We start from the raw sequence: 24973 nt of genomic DNA, 5'->3' as shown, positions 1-24973 counted from the left end.
GGACTCCTAGTTGCACTTTCCTCTGAAACAGCAACCCCAAAGTTCAATTTTCATATCTTTTTACATTTGTGACCCCCATATCTTAAAATTCTTTAAAGCTGGGGGGCTGAAATTGTAATAAATAGTATCTATGAGGGTACACCCTGAACACCCTGTATACCCTGAAAATGACAGGTTATTGTGACATACAGTTTAGGAGATATGGAGGTTTGTACACACAGAGCTGTGAGAATGCAGAATTCACATGCAGAGCTAGAGGTGGATACATTTCACAGGCAGAGTTCGTGCTATGAGATGGGGGCAGGGCTGCCTGTGTCTCCTTCACATGAAGGCTGAACTGTGTGCTCACCTCCCATCCGCAGCAGCAATCCTCTGAACGGATGGCACAGAGCACAGAGCAGCCTCACTGAGATCCGGGCATCCGAGGATGAGAGCTTCCCAGAGCTGGGCGGGGTATTCAAATCAGCCGGGCGGAGCAACCGGCTAAAAACCTCTGGGGAGAACTATGTAAGAGGTTCTATGAATGGGGGAATAAACCTGGTAAATATTTAGTAAATGCACTTAGGAATATGAAAGCAGCCTCATCTATATCTGAGATAAAGAATAAGTCTGATGCCTTAGTTCATTTTACACAGAAGATGGCTGCGGTATTTAAAGATTTCTATCAAGATCTTTATCAAATGTGTGAAAGGGAGTCCCCTGAAACTTTGACTGTTAGAAGGGGGAAAATTATTCTTTATCTTGATAGAGCTAACTTGCCTAGATTATCTCAGGAAGGATTCCTGGAATTGGAGCGTGATATAATGGAAAATGAGTTTGATCAAAGCCATTAAGTCTTCACCTACAGCAAAACTCCTGGGGCCAGATGACTTTTTCTTGAAATATTATAGGCAATATCAAGACATATTACTCCCCCACTTTTGTAAATATGTTAACTTGACAGAGGGGGGATCTCTGTGCGAAGATACTCTGAGGGCCCGGATTTCAGTGCTACCTAAGCCGGGTAAGGACCCCACTCTTTTTTCTAGTTTTCGTCCAATTTCCTCTAAATAATGTAGATATAAAATTGTATGTGAAAGTGTTATCTATGAGATTGCAGGCCATTATCCCTTCCTGGGTCTACCTTAATCAAACAGGATTTATTCCAGGTAGAGAGACGAGAGACAATTCAACTCGGGTCCTTTCTTTGGTACTCTGGTTTGCAGGTACAGCCAGCCCAGCCTTTTTCTATGAACTGATGCTGAGAAAGCGTTTGATCAGGTGGACTGGCTGTACTTGTCCATGACTTTGGAACATTTGGGCCTGGGTCCCAAAATGCTAAAGTGTATCATGTCCCTTTCTTCATGCCCTACTCTAAGGGTTTGTGTCAACGGTACATTATCAGCCCTTTTTTGGCTCCAGAATGGCACTAGGCAGGGGTGCCCTTTGTCGCCCCTGCTTTCTGCCATTTCATTAGAGCCTTTTTTAAACAGGGTGCGGCTAAATGCAAATGTACATGGAGCATAAAATGGCGGCATATGCCGATGACGTATTGTTCTTTGTACAACAACCTGACATCTCCCTTCCTAATTTGCTGGCAGAGTTCACAGAATTTGGTCATCCTACTAATTTTAGGATTAATTTATCTAAATCTGAACTTTGAATGTGAATGTACCAAGACTGGTAATGCAGAGATTGAAAGATAGTTTTCCTTTTACAAGGTGCTCCAAGGAACTGACTTATTTAGGTATTGAAATTAAAATATTTCTGAGCCTCTCTTTGATAGGAAGAGTTAACGTACTGAAAATGAATGTTCTCCCTAAAGTATTATTTATTTTTCAAATGCTACCTATACAGTTTCCACCTTCTTTCTGTAATCGTCTCAATAATTTGGTTACCTCGTTTATTTGGTATGCCTCAGAAGCTAGGATCTCTAAAACAATACTCTTATGCCCTAAAACTGAGGGATTGTCTAGGATTACCTGACTTTAAACAATACTACAGTGCCACTTTTCTAAACCGGATACTCAACTGGAAATATTATGGTCTAAGTACCTAAGTACAATTATTTGGTTGCCGAAACAATTAGGAGCCTTAGGCCCAGATACCTAACCTTTTACTATTATTACTCTCCAGTGTTGGGATGCACTACATAGACAACAAGGGTGGCAATATAATTTTCCCTTACTTCCCATTATTGGACACTATTCATTAATTCCAGGAACCTCAGCCATCTTCCTTTTTTGGTCAGCAATATTACTTTATATTATTATTGCCTCAAGAGATGGTGGAAGATTCGGTTTGTCCTTTGGCACAACTTGTGCTGAATGAGGGGCGCAAGCCAATGCATAATTGGCAGTACTTACAATTATGCCATTTTGTACATTGTTTGCCATGGCCTATACATACTGGCTCAGAACTTACTCCTCTAGAGGTTATGCTGAATAGCAATGATAGGCCTCCTACTGCGGTATCTTTGCTGTATAAATATTTAATCACTCTTAACGGTCTCGAAATTTGTATTAGGATGTGCTGCTTAATTACTGATTGATTGTAAGAAATACTTGAATCACAATCACTCTGTTTTTTTGTTTTGAACGAATTATAATTTTTTTTTATGTTGATATTCACATATAGATGCACAAGGCCTGTAAAGGTTATTCTTTTTATCACTTTATTGATATCACTTGGACACTATTTTACATGTGATTGGTCTATATCACTTTACATGATGACTATGTATCCTAACATTTTGGGATATTAGGAGATTTGTATTTATTTGAAAAGTATTGTATAAATATTTTTCATCTTTTTGCACTTTTTGTATGCAGGATTGCTAATATATTTGAAATGGCAAACCTGCCATAGGAATGTTAAGCACATTTCAAGATTGTTTTCACTAGGCTTTGGAAGGATGTTTTCTTTAGGTGTTTATATGTTTTTTTTACAATACTTTGTATTATTATTTGTATATTGTCTTTGTGTTTAGTATGGTTTTGTAATTTGTTGTGTTCGTTAATATAATATAAAATTTTAATACCCCAAAAAAAAAAAAATTATCTGAAAAGGTCATCACTTTAGATTTGTACAACGATACATACATAAAGGTTTAGAGGAAGGGTTTAAAACTAAGTATTTCATTTAAACCTGGAAAACGGTTTGCTGTTAGTAGGAAAACCTAATAGGTTTCACATTGGAGAAGTTTTGTTTTTTTCAACGTCGCTTCCTCTTACGTTGGGGGGGAATTTTTCAAGGGCTGCGAATTTGATACAATCTGTATCAAATTTGTGTTCAGTTCCAACATGGAAACTGATAGGAGTTACAATTTTGCCATTTTTAATCGAATACACATGCTCGTAAATACGCTTTAAAACCTGACTTTCTAGAAGTAATTACCACTATCACAATCATGTAATTAACACTATCACAATATATACACAATAAAATGTCTAAACACTGGAACATTCTCACCTCCAATCCCAATATTCAAACTCTGGTAGCAAACCATTAATTACATACAGAAAGTCAGATTCTTTAGGAGACTACTTGGTCTCTAGTCACTTCACTCTACGCCCTATGACCCAATATGATGATAGGCCCCATGGCACATACAATTGTGGCCAATGTATCCAGTGCAGTCGGATATACCAAAACTCAGCACTGGAACTCCCCAATGGGTTCGTACATAAATAAAATACCATGTCAACTGCCTTTCCTTAGGAATCATCTATCCTATTTGTTCTTGTAGTCGTTTCTATGTCGGCAAAACTAAAAGGCCTTTGAAAAGGCGTATTTACAAGCATGTGAATTCGAAAATGGTAACTCATAAAAATGGCAAAATGGTAACTCAGGTAAGGGTTAATACAGATTGTATTAAATTTGCAGCCCTTGAAAAAGTTTCCCCCAACTAAAGAGGAGGTGACTTTGATAAAAAAAAACTTTTCCAATGTAAACCCAAATGGGAGTCCCCTGCCCGGGTGAACGTCTTCACGCACGGCCGGACATATCCTTTGCCTTTGATCCCCACTCTGATTGTTCCTTTTCCTTTGTAACTCATTTGGTGGACTGATCTCCTGTGTTTGACTTCGGCTTGTTTCTGGATTCCCTTATAATTCTGTACTGTGTATCTGTGGGCTCCTGGTCAGCTGCCGGCCTATCCCTAGACACCAGCCCCTGCGCGCTGGGAGCAACCGAGTGCTCGGAGACGTAACCAGTCTCCCAAGGCTGAGCGGGGGCTGCTATAGGTGAAGACTAACAGGAGTTAGAAGGTATATATACCTCAGATTAAGAAGGCATTGTAGATTTTTGTTCACATGTCTTATATGTATTCATTCCTTGTGGATTTTTGGGCCAGCATTGCTATATAAGTATAAAACATGTTAAGCAAGACCCTTGATTGGCATAGACACATCCGTGACATATTGTTAAATAAACAACTTCCATCTCCTTCTTCCCTGAATAATAGAGACAGTGGTAATTTGGCCCCTTGGTTTCAATACCGACAGCTTTCTTCCTTTGTGTCCGCATAAAGAGAAAACACATTTTTCACAGAAGTCTGACTGCTATGGACATGATACTGGGGTCCTCTGACCATCCATCTCCCACTGCTGCCCTATTATATACTATCCATTTATGGAAGACCACATTTACTTCTTGCTATACACTAGATATTGAGAATTAGATTTAGATATGCATATTTCTGATTCTGAATGAGAGCAGGCCTTTATTTTGACACACAAACTTGCATTACCATGCAAAGCACAGGAGACTAACTATAAGATAGTATAGGTGCCCGACGCATCTGCATCAATTTTCTTCCTCTCTTCCTGACACATGTTGGTGATGCCTACAATCATAAAAGTCTTTAATACACTGACAGGTTTGGATGTTCCTATTAACCCCCAAGTGGCATTAATATCCAAGATTCAGTACTCGGTTAAATCTGCCAAAACAAGTGTGCTATGCCATTTTTTAACAGCAGCCAGAGCAATTATTTCCAGGAAACAAACCAACACTTTTTCCATATAGGATTGGTTTATCCTATTGGAAACTACAGAGGATCCAACATATGGAATTGTTTGTAGCTGAAGATGAAGATCATTATGAAAAATACAAAATGATGTGGTCATCCTGGAATTGGTTTAAGGAATCCCGTAAATTCCAAAAGCGACATGGCATTGTCGAAAAGCGACATGGCATTGATACAGCATGATTTGGTAATTCCATGTAATCATTATTTTCATTCCCCGATTTTGATGACTATACATTACTTAAATCATTTTCCCCTTATCCCCCTCTTCTCTCCCTACTTGGCACCATACCCATCAACCCCTCCCCCTCTAGAACCCATTAGGGCTTTATATTTGTGTGGATGTTCCCGTGTCTCCACCCATAGTTCTGGTACAAATGACATTTCTACATTAATGATGTTATAAAGTTTTCCCTTCCTTTTTTGCTAGTGTTTATTGCATTTATTGCTATTGTCTGTTTTTTATGCTTTGTACATATTTATGTATAATTCATCCACCTGTTGTATACATTAATGTTTGTTTGACTATGTTTATTGCTGTATTTATGTTTTATAAAAGTCTATTAAACTTGATTGAAACAAAATGTTTCATATATGGATTTATGGAAACATCCTAAGCTATTATAGTGACAATTTAACCCCAAAAACTGAAAATCTGACTTCAATATAAAAAATTGCTTGAGAGTGTAAAAATGCCTCTAGAACAATTCCAGGCTATTCTGGTTTAGGAAGTTTCCAAAGGCGAATTTGGAGGGCAAAACATAAGCAACTGAAACTGTATATACAAGATAAAACAATCTGGCAGGGAAACTGAATGCAATAAATTCAAATGGGATCAAATCCCCAAGTTCAGTTGTACAGACATTATTAAGTGGAATGTGCCACAGTTTAATACAACAATCAAATTCAGGTCACCTTATTGCCTTTTCTATTAATAGCTTGGTGCAAACACAAAATAATCTGCAAACAGAGACTTGGTACTTTTAATCCCAAACTCAATATCATTTTTATTGTTACAAAGTAGTCCCAACAATGAACAGTACACCATTAAAAATTAATCACTACATTCTGAATACAGTTTTTAAACATTTTTTTTTCTTTTAAAGATTGAATTTTTTAATATTTGTATAGATCCCAGCTTGGACAATAACTGTCTTTGGGGTACTTTGTCAAATGCTTTTGCAAATTCAGGTAAAATATAGCCAAAACCACTTCATTGTCTATGTGTTTACCTACTTTCTCATATAGAGCAAGAAAATTTGTTTAAAAAGTCTTTCTGGAATCTTTGCTGACTAGCCAAGTGTGATATTCGGAATACTTGAGAATTTAAATTGGAAATACTAGTTGGAATTCAGATTAAAAAAAATAAAATTTCAATACTGGTGAAAAATCACTAAGAATGGCCATTAGCCAATCTTTAGAAACCTTGGACAGCATGGGGGCAGTCTAAACCCATTTCTGCTCACCTGTATTTGTGCTCAGAATGTGCTCACAATGGGGAAAAAATGCCTGTGTGCAACTGGAACTATTTCTTGCGATTTCATGTATTTATCACTTAGCTATGACCAAATCCTCTCTTCCTTCTGTGTCATTGTATGTATCTGTCTGTCATTTTACAACCTCTAGTTAATGTACAGTGCTTGATAATATGTTGGTGTTTATAAATACAGTTTATTATTAATCAATTTATTATTATTGCTAAGAAAATGTGTCTATTTTCCTATATTATGATTGTATTTTTTGGTGAAAATTCACTTGAAAATCATTTTTCACCTTGAATTATGGAAAGCACACTGAGTAATACAGAAAATTATGGCCAAATGTCCAGTTTCTTGGCTCAGTAAAGCAGTGGGCCAAGAGTTAAACACTCTAGTATTTTACAGCATGCAACATAAGGTAATAACATCTGTATATTTGATCTTTAAACTCCCTGCACTCATACTGCAGCTGGGGAATAATTGGCCAGCATGTCAAAGAGGTTGTAGTTAGACACTATTCTTCGTAGTGCTGCTTCTGAGTCTGGCAGTGCTGGCTGATAGAAAGGGGGCTAAGGACAGGTATAGTGGGGAAAAGAGAGATGCCTACTTACTAGATGAGGAACCGGTATGCACTATACAGGAAAAGGCTGTCCCGAAGTGGCTGCACAATGTTTGTTTATAATAACAGAGTTTTGCCTCCCTTCCGGAAGGCTTGATAACTTCCCTACATTTGGTGCAAAAGTGAGTATCTAAGACTGTGGCTATACATCAGTCCTCTCTGGTATTAGTAAAATACTTGTCACTGCAAAAACAAGCAAGGATGACATGATGTCTAGGTGGAAACCATGTCTGGTCCTTCTGCCTTGATCCTCATCCCCAGTGTGACCTCACAGATGTCTACTAGACTGATGATCTGTGCCATTTCTTTACATCATACCTGGCAATCTCTCCTCCATATCCTCTTTACCTAGCTCACCTCCCTCTGCCTTATGTCCCATTCCACACTAACATCTCTACAATTGTGAGGCAAAAGGAGTCTTCCTCCTCTACCCATGAATTATCAAATCTGGCATGCTTTTAACATGAATATGAATAGGATAACATCATTCATACTGCTGCCCCCTACATAAGCTTTCACAAAGTGACATGGATTCATAAGCAGCTGTGACTGCCCTGGTTAGAAAAAAAAGTATTTGCACTGTATATGTAAGGTTGAAATTCAGTAGACGAGGAAGTCAGATCATTTTGTGGAATGGGAGACCATTCTGTCTCTGCAAAACCAAGTGCATTTTTCCTTGTTTAAAATATGCTAAAGTGGGCTTAGATCTTTTTGACCATGGTCAGGACCTTTTGCAAACAAACATCTCCCTTATATGTATTTCCACCCTTTTTGCCAGAACCAAAACAAAAAAAGAATTGTTAAAGCATGGTCAGTGCTTAGGACTGGCAATTGGTGATTCTGGTACAGTATTACGAAAAAAAAGAAAAGAGATGTTTCATAAACATGCTTTTTCATATCCACGGGTACCAACTATCATTGCTCCTGAAGGCATGCAGGGTAGCTGGGAAGGTACAAGTATATCCAAGAACCATTATACCGAAAATAACTCACCATCTCTGGAACTCCAAAAATAACAACATTTGTATAGCTAGAAAAATCGACCTAGGAAGAAAAAGAGTTTCATTACTACATGTACTTTGAATAATGAAAATGCAATATCTCAAAAATGTAAATCTAGACCATAATAACCATAAAGACCATAAAAACTAAACTGAATGTATTCCAAATTTTACTATGTTCATTTCAGGCAGCCAGGATATGGAATAGTTGTTTTCTAAGAACAAAATATATTATTTTGCAGCTTGCCAGTCTACTAGATTTTCTTGCTGCAATAGTTGCACCCTTTATATCCTTTATTTTCACTTGATAATTCCTAAAATAATTTCCTGTTCAAGGCATGTTAAAATTACAGGGGGTGGCCATGGGAACAAAGTGCGCACCCTCCTACGCCAACTTATACTTAGGTGAATGGGAGAGAGATCTTTTTTTATCACCATGGATAGACCCATTCCACGACCAAATAACACCTTGGTTGCGATACATTGATGACATCCTTATCCTTTGGTCAGGCACAACGGCATCCCTAGTGGACTTCTTCAATGGCCTCTATAATAACACCCACAACCTGACCTTTACTCTGGAACATCACAAGAAATGTCTATCCTTCTTAGATGTATCTCTCACCATCCAAGATAATAACAACATAACAACCACACTATACAGAAAGGACACAGCCGGGAACACTATTCTCCATGCGGCAAGTGCCCATCCTCAACCCTTTATCAACAGCATACCCTACAGCCAGTATTTAGGCTGTGAAGGAATTGTTCATCAGATGAGGACTTCTGCAAGGAATACAAGGCACTTCAACTAAGAATTTTAGAACGAGGTTACTCAAAAAAACTCCTCAGTCATACCAACCGATCAAATGTCAAAAGAGACAAGGTCTCTTACTCAAGAACCTATGCAAATAATAAACAACAAACAAGACCACCAGACTTATTACGAGATTTAATATGCAACACAAAACCATACGAAAACTATGCAAGAAACACTGGGATATATGTTGGTAAAAAAAACATCTATAGCATATAGGAAATCTTCATCTCTCAGAGATCAACTAGTTTCTAGCCATTTCTCTGAGCTTCCTTCCTATTCTGAAACACCCAACATTAGAGGAACTTTCAAATGTACAATGCCCATTTATCAGAGAAGCATTATGTATCCCCCTTCCCAATGGGAATACTCATCGCCCAAAACACCATGTCAACTGTTACACTATAGGATCTATCTATCTGATCAACTGCATATGTGGTTCATTTTACATTGGAAAGACCAAAAGAGCTTTAAAAAAACAAATATACGAACATGTATATTTAAAAACTAGTGGCAAATTACTTCAAGAAGCAACTGCCTAAAACATCATTAGTTGTATATACTCTTAGACTGTTGCTACTGATGTATCTCTATATGTACCCAAATGTATCTCTATTTGTTCTCTTACTATTACATATATGGTTTTTATAATTACACAGGTCAACAAAAATGTAGTTTTGATAATCATCAGAAAGCACAGCAAACATTTCTAAATCAGTTTTTGGAACAGATTTCCAATCTGTTTTCAGTTTTTCCCTATAACGTACAGAGTTATGAGTACTATTATAGTTAACATTGTACGTGCATGTATTTTGTACTAAAGCATAAGCACCAATGAAGTGAATGTTAATACATCCAGAGTGTGAAGTAAAATAAGGCAAACTGTGGTATAGATCTACAGAACAGTGTCAGTCAGGTACCATTGTTTCTTCAGAAATGCTTAAAGTATGATTTCCTTGTGTAATCCTTGTCTGGATTTTCGTGGATCCAGCAGTAGTAAGCCACCATACTTTCATTCCAGAACCCTTGGTAGTGGTGCTCCAATACCTGAATGTCCTGGTGAAAAAGTTCTCCTTGTTCATCACTCAACATACCAAGATTTTGCATGAAGAATTCTGGATGTGAGTGCAAGAAATGTATTTTAAATGACATGCGACAACCAAGTTTCTGGTATGAATCAAGCAGATTCTGAAATCCTTCCTTGTATGCAGGAGACTTATGGTTGCCCAGGAAAGTTTTTAAACAGCCACTTGAATGCATTCCAAGCTTCTAGCTCAGCTGCTGAGATGATTTGAAAACATCATCCTGCAAAACAGATTTGATCTGTGGCCGTATAAATCCCTTCCTTTAATTTTGCAGTACTTATGTTTGGAAACTTCTCAACAAGTTATTGAAAACCCATGGAGTTTGATTTACCTATGGCCTTTACAAGGTTCTTCATCAAGCCTAACTTGATATAGAGAGTAGGCAGAAATATTTTATGCAGATCAACCAGAGGCAGAAACTTGACACTGCTTGTTCCGGGCTTATAGGTATCTCTTGGTGGCCAATCACGCTTGACATGATGGTCTCCTGTAGATCGGCTGTCCCACAGGCATAGGAAACAGAAACATTTTGTGAATCCTCCATGCATTCCCATCAGCAAGCTAACAACCTTTAGATCCCCTCAGGTGTTCCACTGGTGCATTTTTTTATACTGGATTGCTTCAAGTAGTAAATTCATGTTGTCATAGGACCCCTTCCTGGTCACCAAGTGGACACCCGAAATATAATTTGTGTAATTTGTATATCTTTTTGTATAATAATATTTTGTATAATATTAATAATTTGTATATCTTTTTAGGTTCTGTGGTAAATTGGCGACGTTGTGCTGTCGTCGTGAATGAACCACACACGTAACAGAAACTGGATCATTAAGGCAATTTCTAGGCATGATGACAAATGAAATAAATTTTAGTTAGTGTCTAACCTTAAAAAAAAGAAAACTGTTGGTAAATGTTGTGATATGTTAAGGCTATTTACAAAAAATTTTACACAATATATCTTTAACTGCATCACAAAAACTAGACGTGCTAGAGAAAAACTGAACACAGATTTGAAATGCGCATCAAAAATACTACAAAGCCCACATAAAATTATATCTGATGAAAATGACATGTTCATTTGTTTTATTATTCTTCCTTACAAGGTTTATGATATTATCTCTATATGATGTCATATATGGAATATTAAAATAAGCGATTTGGCAAAATACCTTTGTACCAACTGGGTCGACTGTGATCCTTGATAAGTAGCACATTCATATGGTTTACATGCAATTTGTGATAATAGTAATGTCTTTTAACATTCTTTATATTATGTTTATTTGTATTTCAATGACATTGTAATAAAACCACTATTGTTATTTTGATGATGAATTGTAATCATATATACCTTTCTTCACACACACTCACACATTGCCAATGTTTACATCAATTCTCCTGACCTCCCCTTCCATTCCTCCACCTCCTCCATCATTCCATCTGCCATATACTATCCTCCACTCACCCCTCCCTCCCCCTTCAGTTTGGTCAGCTCCGTTGCTTCCCTTTCCTTCTCACTATGCCGACTAATGGGGGACAAAGCACCTTGCGCTCTACTGTGCATCGCACCCGCTATTTGCTGCTGGTTTCTCTCTGTGTGGCCACGACATCAATCCTCAGGTAAGAGGGCGTGGCCAGCAGTCTGAGCGGGCGACGGGCGGGAAAACTGGAGTGACAGTTGTCTCCCCACACATGCGCAATGGTTGTTATCACGTAGCACAGGCATCCCAGTACCCTCAGGACGCACAGAGCTCGCCTAATTAGGTGGGCTGTCATCTCACAGGTAGCCTCTACTGCTGCTGCTGTAACATCAACAGGGAAACATTGTTTCCTCACCTCCAGGTATAGACTATTTACCACTTAATGAACCTAATCCTCTTTACCAGCTCCTACAGATTGAAGTCACTTATTGACTTTTGTTGTTATCTATTGTCCCAATGGCCAAAAAAGTGGACAATTTGCTAAATTTATAGTGCAGGTGAAACGTATTCACTATTGAGATTCCCCATACTTATACAATTACTCTATATATCGGACCTTACAGGCTCCTTTCCTATATATATTAAATTACTATATCGTGAAATTTCATGATTAATGTATTTAGATCACCGCACATACTCCTTACTAGGGTTGTTGTTCGAATTCCGGTCGTCCTAATGTTCGACCCGAATATGACCGTTTTAAGCCCCGAATTCGACCCTCCCACAATGCCTAGGGACCTCCCCCATGATGCCTAGGGCCCTCCAATAACAGCAGGGATGCTCCCCTCCATGTTTGTTGTGGCAGGCAGCCGATTGGCTGTCTGTTACTGCATGCCACACAGGAAGCTATTGGCATATATACGGCCAGGGCGTGCCTGCATTTACCACTCCTGACAGAGATTTGCTAGCATCACAACCTTTCTGTGCTGCTTGGCTTGCTTTTTCAAAGTGAAAAAAAGTGCTTTACTTTGTTAGACTGTGTCACACACACTATTAGTCAGATAGATTGTTGGATTGTACTGTATTGGTGCAGTCCTGAAATCTACTGTAGGTAGAGTGTTTCACTGTTAGCTAGATAGATGGATAGATAGATAGATAGATAGATAGATAGATAGATAGATAGATAGATAGATAGATAGATAGTCAGTCAGTGTTACATACACACAGCCAGAGACAGGGTCTCTTCGCTGACTGCATGCACAATATCACACTTGTACTGAGAGACAGACACACAGACGCATTGTATAGTGCAGTATATAGTTTGTATACTGTGCTGCATATTACAAGCGTCACCACTGAAGCAAAATGCTGCATACAACACACACAGCGCACTTGCATTTTTTGTGTCAATCCCCCACCCTCCCCTCCCCCCCAAATAAAAAAATCCACTTACTGTACAAATTTACATATACATATTGCATATTAGCTACAAAGTTTTTTGCAGGGTGTCAAGCCACAAAAAAAAAAATTCTACAATGTCTGGCCAAAGAGGAAAGGGCAGGTTTGGCAGGGGTGGCAAGCAAAACAGTATGAGTTTGTTTTTAGCTGCAGACCCAAAAACAAGAAGCACTATGTTGGTGGTGGGCGTCCATTATTGCCACACCATAAACAAGACCTAGTGGAGAACATGACCCAGCCTGGGTCAAGTGATTGTACCCCCTCTTCATCCCAGTCCCAGACATAGGCCTCACAGGCCCACACTCTGCATTCTTCAAGTACCAGTGAGGCAAGTCATAGACATAAATCATCGGAAGCTTTCACCACAGCTATGCCTCAACAACCACGGACCGCCACCACGAGCACCAGCTCCAGAGCACCTTTCGGCCCAGTTAGATGTTCGCCAGTGTGGGAATTTTTTAATGTCCATAGAGATGAAAACACTATGGTCCTCTGTAAACTGTGTGCTCAACACTTGAAACGAGGCAAAAACCTAAACAAACTTGGAACAAGTTGCATGAGCACTCATTTAAAAAGCCACCACCCAGTAAGCTGGCGGGAACACCTGGTCAAAGCACAGAGCTCTGTGCAACCACCTCCGCCCAAAAGCAAGCTCAAACTGCTCGATCTTCCTTCGCTGCCTTTCCTCCTTCTGCCACCAAAGTTACCCGTGCTGCTGCCAGCAATTTGAGGGGGCATGTAGTCGAGCATCATTGGCCATCCCCCACAACTTCTACCCCATCGTCCAATCTTTCTGTGGTTAGCATTAGCAGCATTCAACCTTCCATCCCCCAGATGCTTGAGCGCAAGAGGAAATATGGCCCAAATGACCCCAAAACAAAGCTGATCAATGCGGCAATTGCACAGCTGATTGCGTTAGAGCTCCTCCCTTACCGGCTGGTGGACTCCAATGCGTTCTGTTACGCATTCCTCTGGGCAAACCCACAGTACGTTGTGCCTAAGCGACAGTATTTTGCAGAAAAATGTGTTCCTGCTTTGCATGAACACGTGCAGAGCAATGTGTCCATGGCCCTGCAGCACTCAGTTTCTGGCAAGGTACACCTGACAACCGACAGTTGGTCGAGCAAGCATAGAGTGGGAAGATATATTTCCTATACAGCTCACTGGGTAACTTTGGTGGCAACAGGGGAAGATGCAGCTGCAGCAGGGCCTGCATACTTACCTCCGCCCAGAGCACATCACCATGCAATTTTCTCGTCAACCTCCACTTCCACCTCCACCTTTGACTCTTGTGCCTCAACCTGTTCCTCCAGGCACACTTTGCCGTGGAGACCCAGCACCTCTCATTCGGCAGCATCTGTTCACCGCCAGCAACAACCTGCAGTTCTGAGGTTGCGAAGCCTGGGTTCCCTCAGCCACAGGGGCGCAGCCATTCTAAGTGCCTTGCGGGAGCAGGAGGACATATGGCTAACTCCTAACAGACTTCAGCCAGGCAAGGTCGTGTGTGACAACGGGGCCAATCTGCTGGCAGCCTTGCGATGTGGAAAACTTACACATGTACTTGCCTGGCCCACGTCATAAACCTGATAGTACAGGAATTACCCAGGCCTCCAGCCACTGTTGCTGAAGGCCAAAAAGTTGTCAGCGCATTTCTGCCAGTCGTACACAGCCAGTGCCAGATTGGTGGATTTACAGCGAAATCTCAACCTGCCAGTGCACCGGTTAATTTGTGATGTGGCCACACGTTGGAATTCCACCTTTTACATGCTGCAGCGGCTGGCTGAACAACAGAAAGAGGTGGTGGATTACGTGGCAGAGTCTGTTTGTTTCAGACCTATACCTACACTACCTTTCTTCAGCCCTGTGAAATGGCTGCAAATTGAGGACTTGTGCACTGTAATGTCACCTTTTGAAAAAGCCACCAGGATGATCAGCAGAGATCAGGCCTGTGTCAGTCACAGCATCCCCATCATATGCCTGCTGGAACAGATGATGGTGGATCTTGGAGACGACACAGAGCGGACGCTGCATCAAGAGATGACGTTTCAAACATCATCTTGGGCATGTGCGCCTACTAGACATAGTGCACAAAAAATCCAGGAAGAGGATGAGGAGGACATTGCAGGCATGGGAGAAGGGGAGGAAGGGGCAGAGGAGGATATTGAGGGTACATGGCATCCATCCACCCAAACACAAGGTGGCTTGTTCCGTGGATGGCAAGACCAGGCGGAGGAGGACGACCCTGTGCTGCTGTTCTGCCCACAGGAGTGTGTGAAATTACCTCAGCTGTTGGTAGTTTGAGCCACATGACAGCCTTCATGCAGGAGTGCATAGCCAAAGATCCACGCATACAACACATAAAAACAAAGACTGATGACTATTGGATTGCTACCTTACTGGATCCACGTTAAAAGCCTGAGATACAACAACTGATCTTGCCCCAATACAGGGGACCTAAAATGCAGCACTACCAAAAAGTGCTTGTAAGGGACTTGTGCTCAGCCTTTCCGACTGCCTGCAGCAGCAGCAGCAGGGATCCCTATGGCAGTTCTACCAGCCATTGGAGCCAAACAACTGCTTTAAGCGGCATGGGTGGCAGCAGCAGTAGAGGTCGTCTAAACCAAACTATGCAGGCTTTTTTTCAGCGGAAGCAAGCTGCTAGTCGTGCAGCAATTGCCAATGACACTCAGCAGCGGTACTCAGTCATGGTGCAGAAATACCTGAGCTCTGCATGGGACATCTTCAACCTGCAAAGCCAGGACCCACTGGGCTACTGGGTATCCAAGCTTGAGCAGTGGCCAGAGCTGGCAGAACATCCCATTCAGATCCTTGCCTGCCCAGCCGCAAGTGTGTTATCTGAAAGAGCATTCAGTGCAGCTGGGGGCGTACTGAGTAACAAACGGATTTGGTTCTCCGCAGAAAATGTCGACCGAATCACTTTTATTAAAATGAATAAGGCAATATCGGCAATGACTTCAACACCCCCTCTGCAGAGTGTACTGATTAGTCGTCAACTGCTGCATGGACATCTTGATAGGAAGAGCATGTTCACAGCCTTTCGGCATCTCCTTCTACTCCTCCCCCTAGTGGCCCTCTACCTCTGCTCTGTCTCTGAGGTCTATAACTTGCATTGGAGCTGGGTAACTGGCCCTCTGCCTCTATCTACATTGAGGCCTATATCACTTGTAATGGAGCTGTGTGATTCATAATTAAATATTTGTAATTTAAGTAGAGAAATACATACATTTTTCTGTCCTTTTGGACAGATAGCAAGTGGTATCAAAAATAAATATCTGTATTTTTTTTTACAGAAATACAGAAGTTTTTATGATTTTTTTGATAGAAAGTAGGATCCTAATGAAATATCTGTATTTTTTTTTACAGAAATACAGAAATTTTTCTGTTTATTTTGATAGATAGCAAGTGGTATCAGAATGAAATATCTGTATTTTTTTTTACAGAAATACAGTATTTTTTCTGTTTATTTTGATAGATGGCAAGTAGTATCAGAATGAAATATCTGTATTTTTTTACAGAAATACAGAAATGTTTCTGTTTATTTTGATAGATAGCAAGTGGTATCAGAATGAAATATCTGTATTTATTTTACAGACATACAGAAATGTTTCTGTTTATTTTGATGGATAGCAAGTTGTAGCCTGAATGAAATATCCGTATTTTTTTTTACAGAAATACAGAAATTTTTCTGTTTATTTTGATAGATAGTAAGTGGTATCAGAATTAAATATATGTATTTTTTTTACATAAATACATATATTTTTCTGTTTATTTTGATAGATTGCAAGAGTTAGCATAAATTATGATAACTCTTGCAATCTATCAAAATAAACAGAAAAATTTATGTATTTCTGTAAAAAAATATAAATATTTTATTCTGATACCACTTGCTATCCATAAAAAATCCATAAAAAATTCTGTATTTCTGTAAAAAAATACAGATATTTAATTCTGATACCACTTGCTATCTATCAATATAAACAGCAAAATTTCTGTTTTTCTATAAAAAAAAAATACAGATATTTTATTCAGGCTACAACTTGCTATCTATCAAAAAAAGCCATAAAAATGTATGTATTTCTCTCCAAAAAATACAGATATTTAATTATGACTCATAATTAAAAATCAGTATTTTTTAGAGAGAAATACAGATTATTTTTATGGCTATTTAGATGGATAGCATATGGGATTAGAATTCAATATCTTTATTTTTTTTACAGAAATAAAGAAAATTTTGGGGGTTATTGCATAGATACTAAGTGCTATCAGAATGAAATATCTGTATTTTTTATGGATAAATATAGAAATTTTTCTGGCTTTTGTGATATATTACAAGAGGTATAATTTAGGATACCTCTTGCAATCTATCCCCCAAAAAAAAAAAATATCTGTATTTCTGTAAAAAATACAGATATTTTATTATGATAGCACTTGGTATCTATCCTAAAACCCATAAAAAATTCAGTATTTCTCTCTACAAAATAGGGATATTTCATTCTGATCCCACTTTGCTATATATCCCCAAAGCCATATATATCCCCATAAAAATTTATATATTTCTCTACCAAAAATCCAGATTTTTAATTCTGATAGCACTTGGTATCGATCCAAAAGACCATAAAAAATTCTATATTTCTCTACAGAAAATACAGACCTTTAGTTCTGATCCCACTTTGCTATATATCCCTAAAGCTATAAAAATTGATGTATTACTCTACAAAAAATACAGATATTTTATTCTGATAGCACTTTGTATGTATCCTAAAACCCATAAAAATGTATGTATTTATGTGAAACAAATACAGATATTTAACTGTGATAGCACTTGCTAGATATCCACAAATGATAAAAAATTATGTATTTCCCCGCGTATTCCACCAAGTCCGTTCCCTTTTATGTGATTTCACTAGATAGTAGGTATGGAAAGTGTGATTTTCGTTAATCCATTCATGTCTCAATTAGCTACAGCTTCTACACTGTCCATAGAGGTGATGGCCTCAACCTCCAATGCGGTCCACGCTCCGTCACAGGGCCCACCGCCTCCTACTGCCTGTTACTGCTGCAGCCTTCCCAGTACCCAACTCTAGATGCAAGATACTAATGCCGTCCACACTTTGTCTCAGAGCCCACCACCTCCTCCTGCTCCTGCTGCAAATGATGCTGCCGCCTGCCCAGTACTCGACTTTAGATGCCAGATACTAATGCCGTCCACACTCCGTCTCAGAGCCCACCGCCTCCCCCTCCTGCTGTAAATGATGCTGCCGCCTGCCCAGTGCCAAACTCTAGATGCCAGATACTAATGCAGTCCACGCTCTGCCTTAGTGCCCACCGCCTCCTCCTGCTGTAAATGATGCTGCCGCCTACACAGTACCAAACTCTAGATGCCAGATACTAATGTCGTCCACACTTCGTCCCAAGGCCCACTGCCTTCGAATCATGCGGTTACTGCTGCTGCCTGCCTAGTACCCAACTCTGGATGCCAATTACTAATGTCGTCCACACTCCGTCTCAGTGCTAAATGCCTCCTCCTCATGCTGTTACTGTTGCTGCCCAGTACCCAGCTGTAGATGTCAGTTAACAAGGCTGTCCATGCCGCATCTTAGAAAGTTACAGCTAGCAGATAGGAAAAGGCAGTCCCCTACAAAGCAATGTCTCCACTAGCTACAGCTTCTACACTGTCCATATAGGTGATGGCCTCAACCACTAATGCCGTCCTTGCTCTGTCTCAGGGCCCACCGCCTCCTCCTCCCAGTACCCAGCTCTAGATGCCAGCTAACAATGCCATCCACACTTCTCAGGGCCCACTGCCTCCTCCTCCTGCTTTCACTGATACTACCGCCTGCCCAGTACCCAACTCTAGATGCCAGTTACTAATGCCGTCCAGACTTCGTCTCAGGGCCCACGCCTCCTTCTTCTGCTGTTACTGATGCTGCCGCTTGCCCAGTACCCAGTACCCAACTGTAGATGCCAGTTAACAATGCTGTCCATGCCGCATTTTACAAAGCTACAGCCAGCAGATAGGAAAAGCCAGTCCCTTACACCGCAATGTCTCCAGTAGCTAAAGCTTCTACACTGTCCATATAGGTGATGGCCTCAACAAGATTTTCTTTCCCCACTGATTCCACCAAGCCGTTTCCTTTCATGTGTTTTCACTCGATAGCAGGCCCTGAGACAGAGTGTGGAAGGCATTAGTAACTGGTATCTAGACTGGGTGTAGTGCATCCTTAATGACACCCCGAAGTGTGTAATCTGAAATTTGTGATTGAATGTAGAAGGCCACGTCTTCTGCTTCATCCATCGGTACCACGCTTATTCGGACTGAATTTCTGTGTATGTTACCCCGGAACTGGGAAGTGGGACAGCAGACTGTCTGTATATGTTGGGGGGATGAGATGGGAGACACCGGTATGTTTAACGGGAACCGAGAGGTCCTGGATGTCCACATTGAGCCATGAAGTTATTGAGCTCCACAACAAGTATGTGGCTGTCCTGGGAGACTCCATTCAAAGATCCGTCCACAAGGATCTTGTGAAAATACTGCAGAATGATGGGTCTGAAATTTGCTGATTATTGTATAAATGTGAATATATAAACCATAATTGCCAAACAAAACACCCCTCTTTTTTCTTTGACAACTTGTTGCTCCATTTTTATAGACACACATATATATCCACATGTGATTTTTAGAAACATACACTCACACACAAGTATCACATTATTAACAGTTAGCTGTTAGTAGTGTAGATACAACAGTTGGCCCCCTTTTGTCAGCTGAAGAGATAGCACCAGCTAACAGCCAAACCGAACCAATGCACTGGCTGAAATTCTGCACTCTATGAAATTATTTTGTTGAAAGCAGCTTTCTCTGCTTACCTTCCATAAATCTGATATGTAAAATTTTGCATTACGATTCACACCTTCTTTCCATGCTCTGTATCTGGAATACCACACTAACCATGGGTTTAATTCATAACCTTCAGCTTGAAACCCTTTCTTGGCAGCTGCAATTACCTTTTAAAAACACATAAAAAAATTTAATAAACAATACATACAAAAGCATACAATAGGGTTTCTAAACACGATAAAAAAAAAAAAAATAAAAAAAAACAATAACAATACTATGCATATATTTATTATATTTCCAGATATATTTATTATCTAGATATAATTATTGACTTCCCAGAACTAAGTGCTATGTTCTATTAAAGTGTTATACCCAAAAACATTTAAGGGACATCACCTGTCCCTTTCTGTACTAAAGACCTGCCTGATCACAAATGTTTAAATTGGAACTCATTTGTCTACGAAGGCTTTTCTCAGTGCAAAAAAAAAAAAAGTTGACCTGAAAATGAAATGAGAAAAGAGGATTAGGCATTCAAATTAGGCTTAGGGGTTACCAGTCAGAAAAGATGTACCGAACAGAGATTGTGAAGCAGTAAGACAGCTAGGTCCAAAACTATTTGGACAGAGACAACTTTTTTCTAATTTTGATTCCGTACATTACCACAATTAATTTAAAATGAAAAAACTCACCCAACAGTGGGTTGAACAAAAGGATTGCTATTTCATGGGCTGGTGTGGGCAATTCCTTTGTTATGTCATTATTATTTAAGCAGATAAAAGGTCTGGAGTTGATTTGGGGGGGGGGGGGGTGCTTGTATGTGGAAGATTTTGCTGTGAACATGACAACATGTGGTCAAAGGAGCTCTCCATGCCATGGTGAAACAAGCCATACTTAAAAAAGACTGCATGAAAGTAAATACAGAGGGTCCACTGCAAGATGCAAGCCACTCATAACCCTCAAGAATAGAAAGGCTGGATTGGACTTTGCTCAAAAACATCTAAAAAAAGCCAGCACAGTTCTAGAATAACTTTCTTTGGACAGATGAAACCACGATCAATCTTTACCAGAATGATGGCAAGAAAAAAGTATGGCGAAGGCGTGGAACAGCTGATCCAAAGCATACCACATCATCTGTAAAACAGGAGAGGCAGTGTGATGGCTTGGGCGTGCATGGCTGCCAGTGGCACTGGGACACTAGTGTTTATTATACAGAGTGACAATGACCCAAAACATACAGCCAAAGCAACCCAGGAGTTTATTAAAGCAAAAAAGTGGAATATTCTTAAATGGCCAAGTCAGTCACCTGATCTGAACCCAATTGAGCATGCATTTCACTTGAAACACTGAAGACTAAACTTCGGGCAGAAAGGCCCACAAACAAACAGTAACTGAAAGCCACTGCAGTAAAGGCCTAAAAGTCCATCTACTTTTGAGCCCCTGAAATGAAGTGATTGTGTTAAAAAAGGCTTTAGTTCCTCACATTTTTATGCAATCTTTTTGTTCAACCCACTGAATGAAAGCTGAAAGTCTGCAGTTCAACTGCATCTGGGCTGTTCCATTTAAAATTAATTGTAGTAATGTACAGAACCAAAATTACAAAAAAGTTTTCTCTGTTCAAATATTTATGGACCTAACTGTATGTGTGTATGTTCCACCATCACTCGAATACGCATGGAGACATTTCAACCAAAATTGCCATATATATGACTGAGACTCATGCGAGTGCACCAGTCATCTTTGTACAGCACTGTGCTATATGTCAGAGCTATATGTGGATGTATGTATGTATGTATGTGAGTATATCATCACTAGGAAACGCTTCAACTGAACTGCTATGTTCCACCATCACTCTGAAACGCATCAAGACATTTAAACCAAACTTGCTGGACATATGTTTTAGAATAATGTGAGTGCACCGCTGATCTTTGTACAGTGCTGGGGTATATGTTAGAGGTATTTTTGCATGTATGTATGTATGTATGTGTGAATGTATTTCCCAGTGACAGTGTGGCTTTTGCTTATATTTTTACATATTTTTTGTAGATCACAGGCTTGGGGGGTGGGCGTTTTGTGTCTCTCGACACAACCCACCCCCTCTCCCATCACTGGCTCAGACCTGCAATGGGAGAGTGGGCAGGTTCTGCTATCATAACGTCACTCTGAGGGAAGTTTTTTCCCTTATGAGTAACATACGGCTCCCCGCACATGCGCGGTCTGGAGTCCCTAGATTAAGTGGTCTGTGAACTCCAAAAGGTTTACTTTTGCAGAGCCCTCGATCCCCCACAATCTGCTCCCATTTGGTCCCCTGCCATCCTGGATTATTTCTTCCTCCTGGTGCAGAAGAACTAGCAGGTGCCATCATTAGCTTTCTGCTTCTGCTTACATCACCTGATTTCGCACTGTGCAGGCAATGGATCCTGTCTCCTGTATCAGATAGGCAGGCACTTTTTTTTTTTTTTTTTTTTTTTTTACATTGCAGGGAAAGCCCAAAGTATGTGATATTCAAGGAGGCTGCGGGCTTCCCATTCATTAAAGACAGAAAGGATGGAGTCTCCCTCAGAAAAAATATTTTCATTAAATAGTTGCGGTGAGACATGGAAAACAGAATGTATCTTGATACTGCCAGGATGTTTTAAGTCCCAAAAACTTATGGCCTAACTTGGAACATGGAACATGTGTTCTTACATTTTTGGTGGGTAGTTATACCTTGACAACAAAATTAGGGTAAGGACTTCTTAACTTTTGTCAGAATCCTTCCCTCTAATTTTGCTGGGTTTCCTTTATTGGTTCTCTATTGATTACAACAGGAACTGAAGTTGAGATACATGGTTTGGGAATGAAGACTTAATGATAACCCAAGTTCAAATAAAATGGACTTTGAGAGGTGGAACTGTGTTTATAATTGATGTAAGCAAATTCTGATAGTCCACTTGATAATTTTAAGGATAACTGACAAAACACGAGGTGTTTGATTGGTCCTCTGGGTCTGTCCATTAGAGGGTGCAAGGCAAAACACAAAATAATTGCCACTCCTAGAGTTTTGCAAAAGGGCTTCCAAAATTTTGAGGTAAATTGTACTCCTCTGACACTATTGTATCTGGAATGCCAAGCAGTCTGAAAATTTCTCAAACCATGTGCACTGCAGTTTGTTCAGCAGTTGGTTTACCTCTTGTTAGGATACAGTGAGCCATCTTAGTAAGACAGTCAAAAATGACTAAAATAGTGGTCATCTCCTTGGAGGGAGGTAGGTCAACCACAAAATCCATGGAATAACTACAAGAGGAACTAAACTTAAAAACCAGTCTTTCAATTAATAATCTATTCTTACTTACTTGCACTAAAATGTCAGTCTTCCCTGGTGGCACTGGCTGGGTCAGCTTGTATCCATGAAAAATACTTTTCCTGCAGATGAAGCTACCTTGCCTTAGGCTCTAAAGTTAGGAAACCATTATCTAAAACACCTATTAGAATTCTCGCTTTCTCCTGTCCTCTTAAAATACACATCTTTTTCACAGACTCCCTCACAATCTCGTGCATCAACTACTGAACCATCCTCTGATCTGGTATTCCATTATACTAGACTTTACATTGCATCATGAATGCTGCTTTCCTTTGCAGTTCTCCCCAATTGCTTCTATTTCATCTCAACATAAAATTTAACTTACTGTGCTTTGCTTTTAAATCACTTCATGGCTCATTACAATTTCAAGCTTACACATAAACATAACCTCTATTGCCTTTTCTGTTTCTCCTATGATTTCTAATGACTTCCTCAATCCTAGACTCTCCCACGAATGGCTCTAGAACCTCTTTAGGGCTCCCTCCACTTTTTGAATCTTTGTTCCTATTAGACATAAACTCAACTTTTAAAACTTCTGGCACACCTTTAGTCACACTTTGTACTTGTTTTGCTTTTTAAACTCTCACAATACAATGTCTGCACGACGTAGTTGGCTTTTATTGCATAAATACTCTTTTATGACAATAAACCAAGGTTGTGGCAGATCTAATTAGACTCTGGATGCATTTGTCTGCTTTCAAAGCGATAGTTCCAGATATTTAAAGAAGGAGCTAAAAAAACAGATTCTGGTGACTAATTGTCATACCAACCACTATTGTATATTTTCTATCATTCTTTATGGAAAAAATATGTATATTCATTGTCATCTTGTGAATTTTTTTTGAAACAAATATTTGTACATGCTACTGCCCATAGCATGGAAAAAATAGGTAAGCATGAAAACTTGCTTGTAACTTACAATGCGTCCATCACCACTTCCAATGTCAACCAGATGTCCACTCCTAAGATGAAGCATTTTCAATACATTTCTCATCTGCTTGCTTGTTGCAGGAACATATGGTAGACAAATTTTTCTGAATGCCGGGGCTACAAATGGAGTAGTAACTGCATATAATGCTAGTAGTGTTCCTCCAACAACACCAGTGGCAAATAGCCCCCATTTTTTTGCTCTTTCATCTCCACTGCTTGTTTTTAAAAAAGTATCTTCCAGAATAGTGCCAGGAGTTAAATTTGATTCAGCCATTTTGGTAAAGACTTCTGTTTCTTGTTCTCCTCCGATGTGTACTGTAAAGGAGAATTTTATATAAGAAAACAAGAAATAATTAAAAAAACACTCATAGGGGTGCATTATTTCATTTTTCATTGATGGATTTGATCCTATTTTTATTTAAATAATTTACTTTTCCCCATTTCTCCAGTTTTCCTTGCTTATGTTTTGCTTTCAAAATTAACCCATCCAATCTTTTTTTTTTTTATTATTAAATTTTTATTAAGATACAACCAGCCTTATACAAATAACATTCAAATACATCCAGTCAAAATTGAAAGGACATAAATACAATATTATCATACACATGTTATTTGGTATTTGTTTTCCTCTCTCTCTTTATAATGGACCTAAGAGGGGTAGCCTGGGAGAACTTTGCCGTTAATATGAAATCAAGCTGTTCCTCGTCTACAAAAAAGGAATCTGAGATCAGTGGCATGGCTTATAAATTGAAGGGATTATAAAAAAGAAATCAGTAAAATACTGGCATTTAACCTCCTTGGGCGTTACACTGATGTCTACATTTCTGTACCAAAAGCGGTACACTGTTTTTCATGGTTTGTTTTTTAAATTGTAGTTCTGTAACTTACAGAAATATGTCCGAACAGGGTTCTAGTAGATATCATGAATATAAAAAATGTTTGAAACACACAATCATG

At 39.5% G+C, this 24973-nt stretch overlaps 1 protein-coding gene across 5 annotated transcripts in view; it reads right to left on the bottom strand.

Moving 5' to 3' along the window:
• ATPSCKMT (ATP synthase c subunit lysine N-methyltransferase) overlaps window positions 1-24973 on the bottom strand; it is a 73134-nt gene that overhangs the window by 13100 nt on the left and 35061 nt on the right. For 4 of the 5 annotated variants that reach the window (XM_072412005.1, XM_072412006.1, XM_072412008.1 and 1 more), the window contains exons 2-4: window positions 24006-24331; window positions 19776-19913; window positions 8099-8149 (exon numbers count right to left, since the gene is read on the bottom strand). In XM_072412005.1, coding sequence (XP_072268106.1) covers window positions 8099-8149; window positions 19776-19913; window positions 24006-24331 — 515 coding nt within the window. The remainder of the gene's footprint in view (window positions 1-8098; window positions 8150-19775; window positions 19914-24005; window positions 24332-24973) is intronic. The other variant, XM_072412007.1, reaches the window with a different exon arrangement.

Source organism: Pyxicephalus adspersus, chromosome 5 (assembly GCF_032062135.1).
Source record: "Pyxicephalus adspersus chromosome 5, UCB_Pads_2.0, whole genome shotgun sequence".
NCBI classification, from domain to species: domain Eukaryota; kingdom Metazoa; phylum Chordata; class Amphibia; order Anura; family Pyxicephalidae; genus Pyxicephalus; species Pyxicephalus adspersus.
Note: the sequence above shows the minus strand (reverse complement) of the source record. Positions and strands in the feature narration are given on the sequence as shown.